Source organism: Pezoporus wallicus, unplaced genomic scaffold (assembly GCF_028554395.1).
Source record: "Pezoporus wallicus isolate ANWC-B61680 ecotype Strahan unplaced genomic scaffold, APGP_CSIRO_Pwel_v1 contig_7068, whole genome shotgun sequence".
Classification (NCBI taxonomy): domain Eukaryota; kingdom Metazoa; phylum Chordata; class Aves; order Psittaciformes; family Psittacidae; genus Pezoporus; species Pezoporus wallicus.
In genome coordinates this window covers 733,662-751,774 of record NW_026635623.1, presented here as the reverse complement: position 1 = coordinate 751,774, position 18,113 = coordinate 733,662, and the positions used below count along the sequence as shown (strand labels likewise).

Sequence of the window (18,113 nt, the reverse complement as noted above, 5' to 3'; positions counted from 1 at the left end):
GATCCTTTCCACTGAGGAAGAATTAGTATATATAGCTGCTCATCTCACTCAAATATAGTACATGAATGTTTAAGTACTTTCACTAAAACAGAAGTCATACTAAAACATGATACTGTACTACAGCTGTAGTTAACTAGAAAATTCAAGGATGTTATAATTTAAGTCTAAGCTCTCCTGTACAATAAATCAAATAAATAAATTCCATGTGCATTTGTTTTACAAAATGGTAGCATGTTTATCTTGCCAGGTTATACACTGCCATTTCACCTGTTCATTCTCTGGCCAATCTTACCTTGAGCTTTCTTACAAAGGAAACTCATCAGCAAGTTTCACTTAGATAATATGGAGTCACTGTACAAGATGATCAATAGTTAATTCTGAAGTCAAACACAGGAATCACACAGATAGTTCCTCTGATTGCTAAGTTCAGAGAAAGCTTGTTTTGCATATCCAGGTACCACTTTGGTTTTTTCAGAGTTCTGCGAGTTGTTTCTGAGTGGGGTTGTTTTTAATTGCTTCTGCAAGTCCTGTAACTCAGTCTGAAGTAGCTATAAAGATAGCACATGAAGTTTACCTTGGTTGCTTTAAAATTACTTTTCTGTGTTTTCAAATGAATACAACACTTCTATAATCCCATTTAGAGTTCTCAGCAGGGCCTAAGAAAGATGGGGGGGGGGGGGGGAAAGGAGGCAACAGCTAATTGTTACCATGTTGAGAAGAAAGTTCTTACTCTTGCTAAGGCAATCTATTTTTCTCACCACCCTGAACATTCTTCCATAGACACAGGCTACAAAAAACAAGAGTAAAAACTGGAACTAATGAACCCTTAGCCTCATTCACCTTGTTTCTAATTGAATTTTGCCATTCACCTCACTCTGAATGGGCGTTAGTACAGCAGTTCTGGAAGTGCAATGCAAGAATGGTATATCCAGTGAGGAAGCTCAAGGTATGATTATGTATACACAAAGCAATTTAAAAAGTTTATAACCAACTGTCAGGCCCCTCTGTAAGGGCTGTACAGCCTAATAAATATCATAAGGATGACATCTGAAGAGACATTTATTTCTCCCCCGTCACCTCCCCACTAAGGGCAGCAACAACCCAACCAGAAGAGAACTTGTCATACACTGTCCAATTATCCAGCACATCTTTTGATGGCTATTCAAAATGAGAGAGAAAGGTAGCGCTGGCTCAATGGAAATTATGTTGGACACTGCAAGCCTGCTTCAGTTTTCCATCCAATTCTTTCTTTAGACTGGCAGTGGCATGAATTTAATGAAGGCCTTCAGAGGCAATGATGGAAGAAGCAGCAAGATTCAGAGGCTTTCACTCTAGAGTTGGCAGACAAAAAAGTGATGGAGTTTCAAGATCACTTGGGGACCCACATTTCAAAAGGAAGACTAGAAATAGCAGCTTTAAACCCCAGAGTAAAGGGACAGACTAGGATAAAACAGCTGGCAAAATGGAAATGATGGCATATAACCCAGTAAGAAAGACATTACCACGAGTGTTTCATACTTCAACAATTTTCATTAAATAAAATTAAGTGCTTTCCCATAAACAAAAAGGGTGCTCATAAAGTCCTTCTGGCACAAATATTTTCCTATCGAAGCCCTGTAAACATGCCACCAAAGTTTAGTTTTTACCAGCAGAGTGAGCTCACTAGAAATGCAAGTGAAATCAGAAAAAAAAAAATCATTTCAAAGTTTCTAAGTAAATACTTCCTAAACAATATGGCATTTACATCAGTGTGCAATATATTAATTTTGAAAGTGATAACTTCAGCATGAAAATTACTTACCTGTAATTAAAGTTTTCCACATTGGCCAATACATAAATCCTGATTTTTGGTACTGCATACTTTATCTCTGAAATATTTGAAATGTCATATTCCAAATCAAAGTCAACACACAAAAATATTTAAGTTATACCCAGCCTAACAAAACCCACCTCAGCCACTGGAAGTAATTTAACAGCGTAGTGTTTAGTAGTACATAAAGGAGTTTTAGAACAAAAGGAAAATATAGGGCACACTGGAAATCTGAAGCAGTGCTGTACATTTATAAAGTTAATTCATGAGACTTGAATTGCACCAAGTCACAGAAGTGGTAACTGCCTTAGCATTTGCATTCAGGACAAACATTTTAAATAGTTCAGTATTTTGGGGGATGCTTTTTTTTTTTTTTTTTTACTAAATTAATGCTGGCTCTGTAGTTGTGAGGCAAAAAATAGTTTTAGGTAAACTCTTCTTCCTTCTCCCCAAAAAAGGGCTTACAACTTTTAGGTTCAGATTCAGCCTTCAACTATGCATTAAGATGCAGAGCAGACATAGCTCTGTGCATACCTGTGTTGTGACAAATTTGATAACATCTCAAAGATAATTACACTATACGAACAAGTTTAAGAAAAATTACCGAGTTTTACTACAAAGCTTCTATCAATGAAGATGTGGTATATAAATATATATATAGTACCTCCACTTCAAAAGTCAGATTTATGAACCAAATGGTTAAAAGCTTTATGAACCTAATGAACAGCAGATTTTCATTTAGGCTGCCCAACAAGGCTATTAGCAGATTACTTAATTTTCTTCAGGTGATAACCTACATTTTCACAAAAATAACAGTGTTTTTTGGTAGATCAACTCTGGTGATGCTTTCATAGCTGTATTCCTTTAAAATGTTGCTGGCAAAAAGAGCTATTGTAGCACAAAGTACTTTTTAACAAAATAATCACTATGGTTAGCTTCATTCAAAATTTAGCTTGCTATGCATTGGACAGAAGTAAAATGAAGTTTTATCTGTGTTCAAGTGCATTTAACAACACGATTTAAAACTTGTAGCATATCTTAATGAGGGTTCAACTGATAGAATAGGTGCCATCAAAAAACACAAGTTTGTTGATGATCAAACTGCCTAACAAAACCGACAGTAACTGAAACTACTCAGAGAAAGCTGGCATGGTTTTCCCTAATTTAACAAATACATAAATCAAGACATGGCTAAAATTAGAGTTCTTTGATTATACCGAGTCACAATTTCAAGAGCATAAGCTACAGTCAGTAAAGGGCTAGCAAATTTGTGCATAAAATGACTGATGCTTTAATAAGAAGTGATTTTACATTAAAGGCAGGCCACCACAGAAAAGGATAGACGAATAAACACTTTGGTTTTAATTTTTTTCAGAGGCTCATATTTCTCATTAGACTTAAAAGCCGCAGCTTTTCACAAGCTACTCTCACTAGAAGTGTTGTATTTTGTAGAAAACATTAGAAGGATTATCATTATTTTAGTGATGGACAGGTTTTACTTCAATCTTCACATAAACAGCTTTCACCATATTGTGGTTATGCTTAAGTATAAGAACACTGATCAATAGTTTAGATGCACAGTATTTATTTCTTCTGCTGGAAGGCAACTATACTTAATTGTATCCAAGACACTTCAAATCATTCAGAAATATGGCATGCAGTATCCAAAAGTATGGCTCTGAGGATTTTTTTTTTTTTTACATTAAGCATAAAGAAATTTTATAGTCAACATTCATTTATATTTCAAGAAAACTACCTATTCAGAGTTCTAGTTCTTTGATGCAGCATTAAGGATTAAAACTTACCACTTTACCAGGCCTTGCCCATGTGCAAATAAATCCCTCCTGACAAGCAGTGACTATACAGTCTTCAAGAAAAATTAACACAGTCAGTCTTTCATGTGCTATCTTTTTACAGATAAGAGGCTCTAACAAGGGAACATCTTCCATTCGGGGACAGAGAGGTGTTCCCAAAGTTTTAGCTGGGTCCGTTTTGGTTTTAGTAACTAGGTTCAGTTTGTCACTGCTCTTGCTAGATATATGTCCCATGCTATGATTTCTCTTGTGATCTTTTTCATGGTGTCTTTCCTTCCGATCATGTAGTGATAAGGTTGCAAATTTACTAACGCCAGAAGCAATGGCACCATCCATGACACTGCTTTTACTGCCAGCATTTGAGACTGCAGAATGTGGAAGGCTGTTTGACCGTGGAAGAGGAGGGGGTACAGAGTTTCCAGGTGTTGTGATACTGTTTCCATTACTTCCTGGGTTAGTTCCACCACTTCCAGCAGGTGGACTTGTGGCATTCATGACATTTGTATGTGTCCTTGCTCTTGAGAGAGGTTGGTGGGGGAAGAGGATATCTTCTGTAAGATCCCACAAACAGAGCTGTGTGTCCTGGCCTACGGAACCAAATCTATACGTAACGCTTACTGGACGACTGTCTGTAGAGTTCCTTTTGGATAGCCTAGATTGAGTACTATTTGCTCGATCTCTGCCAAAATGAAGGTCTTGGAAATCCTCATCACTTCCACTAAATTCCATCGGGTCACTCTCTTCTACACTAGTGGTATATGGATCAAATGCAACAACACTGACCCATGACTTATGTCCGTGGCCTCTCGCTATTACTCGACAGTCCACAAAAGACCATACTGTTACCAAGTCATCCTCTCCACCTGTCACTATGTATTTCCCATCAGGACTCCAACACACACACAGCAGTCCTCCAAAGTAGCTTTTCATTGTACCATGCAATTCCACTGAATCAAAGTTAAACACACGAAGAAAACCATCCTGGCTCACACACGCCAAGAACTTCCCATCTGGGGAAAAGGCAAATTCATTCAGGGCACCCTCACCTACTGTCCATTTAAGCAGAGGGTTTCTTGTAGATTTACTCTTGCAAGTGTGTACTGCAAAACTTTCTCCTTGTTTAAGTAGCTGGTAGTGCGGGACTGTGGTACCACAAGTGTGCTCCACGTTATACAAGTACATATTGCCACTGGAATGAGCTACTAGGAAAAGGCTTTCCGAACCTGGTACCCATTTTACACAGGTTACTCTGGACTTGTCTATTAGTCTCTGCGAAAAACAAAGAAGATACACATCAGAAAGTCTGAAAATTAAAGTTTTAATGATTAACGGTAAATCTCAGCTTGGGGAGAGAGTGGGATGGGGAACAATACTTAAGTGAACTCAGCTTTCTAGGAGGGAGCTATGTTACTGCATTTGCAAAAACTTATCGGGCAGTAAAGAGGAAATTATTTTTAGACAAAATGCTACCAAAGGTTATTATTATGGTCCAGTCACATTCCACAAAGAACAAACTTCAATCAAGCCAATCTGTTGTTATGAATCTAAAGGCAGTGTTCTTAGCTTTATTTTTCACTGTGTAGGTTGAAGAGCTTGAAAAGGAAACAATCAAGAAAACACAGATTTAGCTACAGGGAAAAAAGGCAGTTACTGATCTATACTACATAGGTTACAAATCAATAACAGTAAATTCAGACTCTGGTTTTACCTGAAATCACAAATAAGATCCATCCTCTCAAGAAGAAATTAAAAAAAGGAGGCTTTAGGAGCCTTTACCAGGTTTTACTGATTCGGGGAGGAAAAGCTACAGACACATTCACCCTGTTATCAGGTGGCTGGAAAGTTAGTAACTAAATGCACAAGGTTCAGTGAGTGAATTGAAAAGGCACCACATACTCTTCACCTGGGAATCCCCACCCTCCAATTACTTTTCTTTCATTAGCCAAGGACCACTCAGTTACCACCTTAGAAGTTCCTTTTTAATAGAGTCTACCACTGCAAAAGAATGAACACACACATTAAACAAGCATTCCTGATCATAATGTCTTCAATTCTGTAAGAACTGAGAGATAAAGTCTGACTCCTTGAATTTGCTAGTGTAGCTCTGGTGGACCAAGTTGGCCATAGCATGACTCAAATGCAACTTTGAGACAAGTAATTCTTTACATGCACACTGAAGATTTGCATTTGACATAAGACTGGTAACAGGCTGAAAGAAAAGGTGAGTTACACTAACAGCAAGAATGCAAAGACAGAGCCTAAGGAAATACCAGGACAAGTTACAAAAAAGTTAAAAAAACCCCAAACAAACAAAAACCAAAGAAGAAAACCAAGCAAAACAAAAAACCTACACCAAAACAACCCTAAACCCTCCCTATGCTGTTTATCACAAAACAAACCCCAACAAACAAACAAAAAAACCAACCAACAAAACAAAACCCAAACTAACGGATAATGCATTAACTGTTATCCATTCTGGGCCTGTACCTAACACCAGAAAGCAGCATCTGATCATTTTAGATCATACTTTTGCATATACTTTCGCTGCTCAGTGTCAAGACTAGGAAGCCTGTCTCCTGTGATTTCTCATTAGTTAAATTAGCCATTTTGTACTTGAGAGCTGAGGTATGTAACAATCTGGGCTTTTCCTCAAATGCAGTAACTTCAGAACAACGCATTCTTAGCTTCTGTTGTGATATTTTAGGTAGTTTGTCATGTGTTCATTGATATTTACTATTCATATTTTAGAAATGATGGTATCAAGTATTAAATAGTTACCTGGTACACACCAAGAGAATACAGAGAACATCAGCCCAACTGGCTTGCTATAAGCAGAAGTCTTCTCATCATGAAACTACCGTTAACACGGCAACACAGCACAGTTTCTTGCTCTCCTGTACTAGAGCAGCTCAACCTGACATACACCCTCTACTCACAAGAGCAGTTGCTCAACTTTTAAATTATAAATGACATTTTAAGTCCATAATCATGTTAGGCTACACACTCTTAAATACTGTACAGGAATCCTGGAAGTCTGATCATTACTTCAAGGAGAACATGAACAAAACAGAAGACTGCCATCTACAATGAGAACAGATTAGCTCAAGGAGACAAGATGCAGAGAGACTTTAAGCTGTTATGTAGCAACTGACTACATACAACTCATCCTTTTCTCAACTAGCAGAGCTTTAAATTCAGCAAGATGATAAAAACTCTAAATTTAGCACTTCCTGAAGTTTCAAAAGCTTTCAGCTGGGCTCAGGCACTTCTGCAGCACAGCGGAACAAGACCTGAAGTCAGTATGACCAACGGCTGCATTACAAAAATGGACTGAAAGCAGTACAAAGCAATCAGGGAGGTAACTGGGATAAGGAGCTTATGTCCAGTTCGGTGAAGGAATAGTAAATGAAGGAGCTTCAGTTAAAGTCAGAAAGACAAGGCAGGCCAAGATTATCCTGGTAGCCATGTTTTGCACAAGCTTGAAGGGACAAAATTATAAACATAGGCCTCAAGGAGTGAAAAAACTGAGACAATCAAGAATGGGCATTAAGGTCTGAAAAAGAGCTTTGGCAACACAGGTATAGGAAAAGTATTAGGAAATAAAAATGCAACTTAAGATTTTAGTTAAAATAAACAAAAGAGTAAGATGAAAGAATTCTAATTCAATTTGCTAACTTGAGAATAAACAACTACCACCTGAAAACAACTGAATCTGTGAGGCATACTTGGTTGGTTTTGGAAATAAGAAAATGCCACTAATTAAATTCTGACACAGCTAGAAGGAATACTGCTGCTGTAACAGACTGATACAGATAGGCAGCCACAAGCTTTATAGTAGCATGCATATCAGCCTTTCAAGTCCCTACCGTCTTCTATATCAACAGAATTAAAAAGAGTAACAAGTTAAAGCTGCATTAAAGTCTTTGCATTTTAAGTTCAACATAACTTTCTGTGTCATAACAGGTAAAGTTATTTCACATATCACATATGATTAAGTGCTATCCTGATTGCTTTATCACAAGTGATAGTCAAAAGACAGCTTTGGGCTACCTGAATCACCAAATTACTAACAGGCCAGGTGGTGAATTCTATTACCTCCAGCACTCCTACTAAATCTGTCAAAATATATGAACCCTTGTTTAGACGACCTTCTGCCTATGAAGACATGTTTATTCTCAAACACTCAACCCAACAGCCGAGTTCATCTTGAAGCAAACTGGCTCCAACTCAATGCTCAATAATCTTTGAAATGGCTTTTAGCTACAAGCCCAAACTTCAAAACACTTCCAGTCCAAACTTCAATACTGTAACTCACAGATCAAAAATAGAGTTTTAGAATTGGTTCCACCTGCAGATAACATCAGTGTAAAACCAAGAATTTGTTATTTAACTCTAGCCTACTCTGCACGTGGTTTTGGTAGCACTGAACAAATCCTTATGCTAGCTTTGTAGAAAACAGATAATCTCTTTTACTTTCCACCAAACTGCCAAAGGATGCATTCCCACCACAGGGAAGTAATGCTTCCCAAGAAAGAAAAGACAAGAGTGTTGAATGGAAGCGGCTTCCATGCTTCTATCACTTGTGGACTACCACAAGCTGCATTGCAGACTGTATAGTCCTTTAAACTGTAGACACTAGACAGTAACTAACAAAGGCATATAAACACACACTGGACCTTTATTAAATATTTCATCAGAAGTTTTTCCCAAAGCAACCACAGTTCAACTACAAGAGTGGGAACTGTTCTGTGATATGAAACTCTAGCTGTTATAGTACTTCTAATGCCATTTGTAATACTTGCACTATTACCATGCAAGGTTAAGTTGAAGCTGTACTTACACAAACAACTTGTTCCCATCCAAATTAGCACTCCCAGTGGCGAGTTTGGTGTGTTTTGGTTTAGGGTGGATTGTGGTTTTGCTTTTGGGGGGGGGGGGGGGGGGGGAAGAGGAGTAAAAGGGGAGTGCGGAAGTGCAGGCAGAAAAGTGTTAGAACAATGCTAAAATGAACATTTCAACTATGTATGCAGAAGTTTCTACCAGAGTGCTCTGCAACATTTAGAGAATCTCCAGCACTGTTTCCCACTCGACACAAGCAGACAGAGCAGGTGGGAAAATGCTAGGTAAGAAGAAAAGCACCCCTCTTCTGATCTAGCTGTAGCTACTTTTAGAAATCTGAGGAGGAATTAGCTCTAATTATAAAACATCCCCACTGAGAACAATAGTTCAACCTTCTCTGCACAAAGAGCAAGGCAACACATCTCTCTGAGGGGGGAAAGATATGCTTGCTCAGTTTGAAAGCTGAGCAAGGCTTACCTTTATCTGCAAAGCTTTTATCCAAATTTTAAATAGCTAAAAAAAAAAAAAAACAAACCACCAAAAAACAAAACAAACCAAAAACACACCCCAAACCAACCAACAAAAAAAACCAACCACAAACCCACAAAACCAAACCAACCACCAAAGCTCTTTGCTATTTGCTATTATCCCCCACAGTTCACCTGCAGCTGGATTAAAACACAAAAGGGAGAAAAAAATCCCTCACACCCCAAAAATACCAATCATCTCCCCCAACCCACCCGAATTCCTATTGCTATCCTCTGCAGAAAGTGCTGTCAAAAGTTGTACCAGTTACCAGATTTCCTTCCTTGTTCGCATCTAGACACTTGAAATTCTAAGAATGCCAGTACTACCAGGTAATGGGAGCCAGTGGCCCGGTAACTAGGCATTAGTACCCCCAACAGTACCCCCTTCTATGTTCTTACCACACAGCAGCAAAAAAAAAAAAGTAGATGAAGAGTTTCTTTCAGGAACATCACATGGCTAAGACCTCACAAGCCTTTGGCTTTTTCTATGCAGCATTCAGCTTGATATCTTAGTCTTGCCCATGCAAGCCTATGGGAATCCTTGATACAGACAGTGTCTGCTATAACATCCTACCCATAAAAATCAGTATTTTCACCTTATTTAATATGTTGACTAGAATATTAATTAAATAGTAAATAAATGTTTTCTTCCTCATTCAGAACCAGAAGCCTCAGAAACAGGTGACTGCAGAGCACATGCAGCAACATTTAGATCTGCAGACCTTCTTTCTCCTCAGTTAACTGTAATTAACACTAGTCACAGTATTACGCAAACTAGAAAGTCCTAATTTTTGATCTTAACCCCCAAAAATTTCTTCATGAATAATGTTTTTATGTAGCTATTTCAAGACAATGAAACAGCTGAAAAACAAAGGTGGTGACTGAACAATAAGCCATATAGACAAAGAGTCACCTACAGGACTTTGAGAATCTAGGATCTTTGATACCACAAACACATTGCATGCAACAATGTTAAGATTTCTACTTACTTCCTCATTAAATAATTTGCTAGTTTCTTTTTTAATAGGGTCTATAAGTTGGACCTGGCCTGCAGAGAAGCCCACTAGAAGAGAGACACTTTCTGCTGTGGCTGTTAAGTGATTGAAGTCATGGCATGTAGGTTGTGTTCCTTTGTATATCCTTTTGTCTATTGGTTTACTCAAGTCCGCAGCCTGCAAAGAAAACAAACAGAGTTAAAACAGTTTATCACAATGCATGCATATAACCAGCTATATTTGCAAATAAGGTTTATACTAAGCAATAATTTATGTAGTCACAAAAATCCTACTTTTAGAAGAAACTATTTATCAAAGACATCCCAAGATGTTGTCAAAAGGTCTGTCTTTTCATATAATACAACACCTCTGTTTTTCAACTTTGCTAAACACTGTCTACCCCTAGCCTTTGCAGGTTGTCACAAACCAGTGACAACTGTTCAGTAAAACAAAAGCTACAGTGAGTCCTCAAGTCAATATATTCCCAGAAGAGGCATACCATCACAGAGGCAAGTTATCTTCTACTTTCCTACTACCAGCTTTCTCAATATTGAGTACAACCAATTTTGGATTAAGAACAGCATATTTTCAATCACCTGATTCTCCTACTGTAAGTCTATCCTTTTATAACAGACAAACATAAGATATTGGTCTCAATTAAAAAAATATCAACGAGATCCTAGGACAGCATTTTGCTAGGAACACTGACTCAAGATGCTGATGCTGTGATTATAAGCACATTTTAAGCCATTAAGCTACAAAGTAATTGTGCTTCTGACACTGAACACAGACTTCAAATACAGAGCTAAAATAAGACAAAATGAGTGCTAACAAAACTGAGGAACTTCAATATAAACAACTGAAGATCTGCTACTAAAGTGTCAAAAGAATCAAAAGAAACAGAAAAGCAATTTAAAAATGCCTTTTCAGTTTTGTCACCCATGTTTATCCCCGTATCACTTGTGAAGACAACCTAACCTTTCATCATGCAGAAATTAAACCCCACACATTTCATATGCAAGATCATACATCAGGTTCAACTTTTGTTTTTTTCAATCCCTATTTACTAGGCTCAGAGTCTATAATTAGAAAGCTGCAGATATTCAACAATATTCCAGACCTGTGATGTAGACCTCAGCCTGAACCATGCTGAACAATCAGAGAACCACAGACTCTCCCAGCCAGCAGAAAACATGAATATTGCCAGGTGTTTCTCCTTCTGAATCCTATCCTTTTCAGCAGCAAAGGATCAATAGGTGGCTATTTTCAGACTGGAACTATACCTTGCTCTTTTGTCTGACTGAGGTTTTATATCACTAGCTTTTGTTTTTGTTGTCCGACAAATTTGGTGTGACTGAAGTTCCCAGTCTTCTGAAATTGTGTGATAATAGATCTAGCAAGACATGAAATTCTGGTAAATTAAATCTAAGCACAGACTTCACCATGCTTGTTATAGCTGTTCTCTGGGAACCAGATGGCAGTGACAATCTGTCTGAATTTAAATGAAGTAAAAATAAACTAATTCAATCCAGAATTAAACAGGCTTCTACTGACAGGGATGCTCCACCTTTTGTTTACATGCAGCTAGCGTTTTCAGTTAAAATATAGTTGTCTCATGGAGATAAGTCAAATCTCCAAACACAGACTCTACCGATCTTGATATCTCTTAATTGAAAAGACAGGGTAGATTCAATGAGCATAAGAACTAGGAGACATTTTCTTTATTTCTGCATAGCAGAATGCTGCTATTGGATTTTGCTAAGAACAAGTAAAGTGCTACTCAAAATCCAACCATGCCTGGGACTCGGCATTTCATTAGCTCCCTACTAAATCCATTTGCTATAGCTATTTAATGGAAGATCCAATTCTCAGAAAAGAGCTTTTACATGAGATCTGAGTCCATAACTGCCAAATCCCAGGATGTGATACTATCTACTGAAGAAGATGTGAGCTGTCACCCTCTCAGAAGAACGATGTACTTTAAAAGAGAACAGAAAGATCTTGAGATTGTTACTGAACATGGAGGTTAAAAAACACGGATTAGGCACTCTCACCTCCACCTGAGCTGGCAGCAAGCTATCTGCATACTTCCTGTCTCAGTTCCTGTAAGATTTTCCCCTGAAAAGCACTCAGCACTGTTTCAGCCTGTCCACTTTGAGAAGCTTACTCCATTGTGGACGACTTGTGATGAGAGCAACAATTTGTAATCGCAAATGAAAGAAGGATGGGGCATCTAATGTAAGGCTAAGAAAAAAATACCAGCCTCCCTTTCAATAAAAATCTGAAGCCATTGAACTGCATTTTAGCTAATGAAAACTCTGGTATTAGCACCTTGGCCAAATGATACCCACATCAGAAGTCTTTTTTTTCCAACATACAGAGTATCTCATGTACCCCTTGGGCAAAGCAACAAGGAATGGTGGTTATCAGGCAACAAGAACATGAGGAATTTCACACAACACCTGTCTAAAGTCAGTGATACAGCTGAACAAATTTTTGTACCCTGGGCATCAGCAGCTTCAGAGTCCTGCCTCGGAACAGATTTAAACTCTCTAGAGAGCCCTATGCTTACTTACAGAAGAAAAACTGGCCAACTTTGCCTTTTAGTTCTTAGTGATAAATTCATATTCTAGAAATAAAATGTGAACTATGTAACTCTTCTGAGGATTTCCTAGTGTCATTTACTTAACTCTTACAGCACACTCTCTTAGCTAGATTAGCCCCACTCTGAAAAAAAAAACAAAAAAACCCCAAACAACTAACAGACTAGCATTTGCACATTCACCCTGAATTCATGACTTCCAGCAGAAAGGCAGTCAAATAGAACATCTTAACCACAGTGTGGTAGCCTGACCAGGTGCCCACCAAGGCCACTATATCAATGCCCTCAGCTAGACAGAGGACAGAAAATACAACAAAAGGCTCACGGGTCAAGATAAGGACAGGGAGAAGATCACTCAACAGTTTACCATCATGGGCAAACCAAACTTGCCTTGGGAAACTAGTTTAATTTACTACCAATCAAGTCAGGGTAGGATAATGAGGAAATAAAGCCCAATCTTAAAAAAATTTTCCCTTCACCCTTCCTTTCTTCCTGGGTTTAACTTGACTCCAGATTTTCTCTGCCTTCTCCCCCACAGCAGTGCAGGTGGATGAGGAATGGGGAATTGCAGTCAGTTCATCACAAGTTGTCTCTGCCACTCCCTCCTCTGGGGGAGGACTCCTCACATTCTCGCCCTGCTCCAGTGTGGGCTCCATTCCACAGGAGACAGTTCTCCATGAACTGCTTCAGCATGGGTCCCTCCCATGGGGTGCAATCCTTCAGGAACAGACTGCTCCAGCCTAGGTCCCCTGCGAGGTCACAAGTCCTACCAGGAAACCTGTTCCAGCACAGACTCCTCTCTCCACACAGCCACAGGTCCTGCAGGAGCCTGCTCCAGCATGGGATTCCCACAGTGTCACAGCCTTCTTCAGGCATCCCCTCTGCTCTGGCATGGGGTCCACCAAGGGCTGCAGGTGGATATCAGCTCCATCAGAGACCTCCATGGGCTTCAGGGGGACACCACACCACGGTCTTCATCAAGGTCTACAGAGCAATCTCTGCTCCAGCTGCAATTGCTCCTGCACACTTTTCCCTCCACTTCTTAACTCTGTTATTCTAGAGGTGCTACCACTATTGCTGATGGGCTTGGCCTTGGCCAGTGGCAGGTCCATCGTGGAGCTGCTGGCATTAGATGTATAGACATAAGGGAAACTTCTCATAGAAGCCACCCTGTAGCCTTGCCACAGAAACCCAATACACACAACTTTAAGTACCAAAATACTAGGAAGAAAATGGGGAAAATAAATAATAATAATAATTATAAAAAAATAGTTATGTGAGTCTGAAGCAAATCATTTAAGTTTTCAGATTCCAATGTTTGAAATGTCTGATTAGGATGGGCATCAATAACCTGTTCCACAGCTGTATGTAATTCTAAGGTCAAAGCCAGATTAACACCTACCCAAGATTCATTCTTTTTATGTACTATTGATTCAAGACTTAGAGCTTTCATACTAAGATTTCCCAAAGTGAATCATGTTATTTCAAAGTCAGCATTTAAACATCCTTCTCAACAAATTTGATTCCTTCGTGTACCTTTTCTTTCTTAATTTGCACCTTTCTGCAAATTTTAGTTGAATGAAATTTATCATAGATGCTACATTTCCTTCCAAGTTACAAAACATCCGAGTTCAGAAAAGGAAAATAGTTAGTAATTTATCTCAGATAATTTCAACTGCAGTCATCAAAATGCTCCCTTCAGATACTTAATAGTATTTAATATCACATTTACCAGAAGACTGGCTTTCAGTGGATCACAGCTGTGAGAGTGAGACAAAATATTAGGTCTTTAAGCCTAGAAGTGAGGACAAACATTCAATAAAAATTTTACTTCTGAAAATCGTCTTAAGAAAATCTGTCTTGTCCAGAGAATTAACTGATCTTAAACAGAGGATTACTGGCCATGTACATAAAGCTCTACTGCAAAATAAAAAGAGAAGACAGAAAGAACCAAGACACTGTACTTTTGAAAGCAATTTCCTCAGCATTTCTGGAGCTTGGAATTCACAAGTGATTACCCATAGCTTCAATACTTTGCTGCCCAGGGATTTAATGGTCCCTGGTCTAAAACCAGAACAATTTGAGAAAGCTGTGCTTGTTATAATGCTATACAAGTAACATGAGTAATAACACTAGGAATTGATTTCTAAGTGAACTTTACTGAACTTCACAGACAACTCTTTAAAACCTAGCTGGAAAAAAGAGGCAAGGTAACCCCTGCTGATGCACCTTGCCAGTACCCCCTCATGAACAGGGCAGTCTTCCAGGACCGACGTGCTCACTGTATTAGCAAGGACAGGGAAAACTAAACCATAAGCCCCCTTAAAGCTTGTGTAGTTTTCCTCCACATCTGCGCTGGTCTTCTTTTCCTTACAGCAGAGCTAGCTGAAGGTCAGAGAAAGCTGAGGAATATGGCAAGAAAGCAGAGTTATGCTAGGCACTTTTGTAGAATTTTCTGGTGGGGTCTATTTTTTCTGTATGCAAGTATTTCTACCAGAAATACCAGCTTCAATATTCACTCTGGAAAGCCCTCTCATTATTATCAAAGGAGTAGATTCCCAGATTATTTTTTTCAATACAAAACATACAATACAGCTCACTTAACATTAGCAATAAAATCATCTGCAGCTATTTCCCAATTGCTTCAAGCTGGTCTGACCCTGCTTTAGGCAAGAGGTTACACTAAACTCTCAGTCTAGTGTAATACCTGACTAACCCTTGAATCCTAAGCTTAGAAACAATCAAAACAGCAGCAACATGGCCACTCCCAGCTTACTTAACAGATCTGGCTTACGTTTAAAAGGAACTTTATGCAGGAAGAAAACTACAGAAACAAGTAAGGCGTCTTTCCCTATGAAGAGTGCTGATGTAGAGAAAAAAATCTGCTTAATTTATATGAGACACACAACAGAAAGTCCAGGCAATGCTTCCTGCAACTACAAAGCCCTAATAAAACACTTCAGTGCAGTTCACAGTGCCAGAGCCAATCTGCAATAAGCTGGCTCCTACAAATATAACTGCATGGCGGCTGACAAATTGCTGACTAATGACCTTAGCTCTCTCAGCGAAAAGTTTAATGTCTGACAAGAACTCATATAAACTCCAGTCAGATTCAAGAACCTTTCAGGTACCGTACAAGTGAACATGCATTCAGGGACACTTCAAAAGCCCCCCCAAAACTTATAAACTAGTCTGAAATCTTCAGGGAATACTTGTAAAGTAAAGGAGTATAAATTCTCTTCAGGATTCTATAAAAAGCCAGTACACAATCACCATCTGTAAAATTGCTCTATTTACACCTATCTATGAGAGGTTTCTTTAAGGATGGTTTCTTAAGTAAGAGCTGCTTTTTCCATACCTGAATGATGTGCTTAGCTTTAATGGTTGCATAATAGGTGTTCTCTGTGTATACACAGACTAGTTTGAGTGTCTCCCAAGCCTTGCAAAGCCATTAATGCTAGGGACATTACAGGTCTTTATTTGGCAACACTGCATTCAATGCAACTGCTTCAGATTGCCCACATTTCTTAACCTCATGAAAATTAGTTTTGCTTCTAAAATCTGGCTAATCTTTCAACTCCATGAATTGAGGCACCAAGAGCTTGACACTACAGCACAACTAGTGCTGGATTTGCTGCACAACAGCACCACTAGTGCTGGATTTGCTGCCAATTTATATAGGGGCAAGTATGAACTAGAACACATAAGCTCATACAAGTATGAACGAGCATATTCATTCACTTTCCCTTATTCCTCACCAATTGAAGGTGAAAGAAACTATGAGCAAGAGATGAAAGCTGCACTGGGCAACATGAACTTTGAAAATTAAGAACTACAAAATTGGGCCCACTGTAGGAGATGATCTGATTCAAGACCATCTTAAAAAACTGAATGTACACAAGTCCATGGGACCTGATGAAATCCATCCATGGGTCCTGAAGGAGCTGGTGAATGAAGTTGCTAAGTCACTGTCCATCATATTTCAAAAATCATGGCAGTCAGGTGAAGTTCCCACTGACTGGAAAAAAAGGGAAATGTAACCCTCATTTTCAAGAAGGGGAAAATGGATGACCTGGGGAATTACAGACCAGTCAGTCTCACCTCTGTGCCTGGCAAAATCCTGGAGCAGATTCTCCTGGAAGGCATGCTAAGGCACATGAAAAACAACCAGGTGCTTAGTGACAGCCAGCATGGCTTCACTAAGGGGAAATCCTGCCTGACCAATTTGGTGGCCTTCTATGATGGGGCTACAGAACTGATGGACAGGGGTAGAGCAGTTGATGTCATCTACCTGGACTTGTGCAAAGCGTTCGACACTGTCCCACACGACATCCTTGTCTCTAAATTGGAGAGACATCAATTTGATAGGTGGACCACTCGATGGATAAAGAACTGGCTGGATGGCCACACACAAAGAGTTGTGATCAATGGCTCAATGTCCAGCTGGAGACCAGTAACAAGTGGCATCCCTCAGGGATTGGCGTTGGGACCCGTCTTGTTCAACGTCTTCGTCACTGACATGGACAGTGGGATTGGTTGTGCCCTCAGCAAGTTTGCCAATGACACCAAGGTGTGTGGTTTGGTTGATATGCTGGAGGGAAGGAATGCCATCCAGAGGGACCTTGACATGCTTGTGAGATGGGCTGATGCCAACCTTATGAAGTTTAACCATGCCAAGTGCAAAGTCCTGCACCTGGGTCGGAGCAATCCCAGGCACAGCTACAGGTTGGGCAGAGAAGAGATTCAGAGCAGCCCTGAGGAGAAGGAACTGGGGGTGTTGGTTGATGAGAAAATGAACATGAGCCGGCTTCAGTGTGTGCTCACGCAGCCCAGAAAGCCAACTGTATCCTGGGCTGCATCAAAAGGAGCGTGACCAGCAGGTCGAAGGAGGTGATCCTGCCCCTCTACTCTGCTCTCGTGACACCTCACCTGGAGTATTGTGTGCAGTTCTGGTGTCCTCAACATAAAAATGACATGGAACTCTTGGATCAAGCCCAGAGGAGGGCCACGAGGATGATCAGGGGACTGGAGCACTTCCTGTATGAAGATGGGCTGAGAAAGTTGGGGGTGTTGAGCCTGGAGAAGAGAAGGCTGTGTGGACACCTCATAGCAGCCTTCCAGTATCTCAAGGGGGGCTATAGGGATGCTGGGGAGGGACTCTTCATTAGGCATTGTAGTGATAGGACAAGGGGTAACAGGTTAAAACTTAAACAGGGGAAGTTTAGATTGGATATAAGGAAGAAGTTCTTTCCTGTTAGGGTGGTGAGGCACTGGAATGGCTTGCCCAGGGAGGTTGTGAATGCTCCATCCCTGGCAGTGTTCAAGGCCAGGCTGGACAAGCCTTGGGTGAGGTGGTTTAGTGTGAGGTGTCGCTGTCCATGGCTGGGGGGTTGCAACTAGATGATCTTAAGGTCCTTTCCAACCCTAACTATTCCATGATTGTATGATTCTAAAATTGGGGCAAAACAATCATCAGAGAGGAAAACAAGACTGGCTACTTCTAACACACTGCCTCAAAGGCTTTAG

General features: G+C 39.8%; 1 protein-coding gene across 9 annotated transcripts in view; it reads right to left on the bottom strand.

Moving 5' to 3' along the window:
• Positions 1 to 18,113, bottom strand: part of WDR20 (WD repeat domain 20) — a 50,704-nt gene that overhangs the window by 8,513 nt on the left and 24,078 nt on the right. For 3 of the 9 annotated variants that reach the window (XM_057397082.1, XM_057397089.1, XM_057397084.1), the window contains 2 exons: positions 9,980 to 10,162; positions 3,616 to 4,893 (listed from right to left, as the gene is read on the bottom strand). In XM_057397082.1, the coding sequence (XP_057253065.1) occupies positions 3,616 to 4,893; positions 9,980 to 10,162 (1,461 nt within the window). Of the gene's footprint in view, positions 1 to 679; positions 1,332 to 1,801; positions 1,869 to 3,615; positions 4,894 to 5,043; positions 5,217 to 9,979; positions 10,163 to 18,113 lie in introns of those variants that run through there. The other 6 variants (XR_008970620.1, XR_008970619.1, XM_057397083.1 and 3 more) reach the window with 6 other exon arrangements.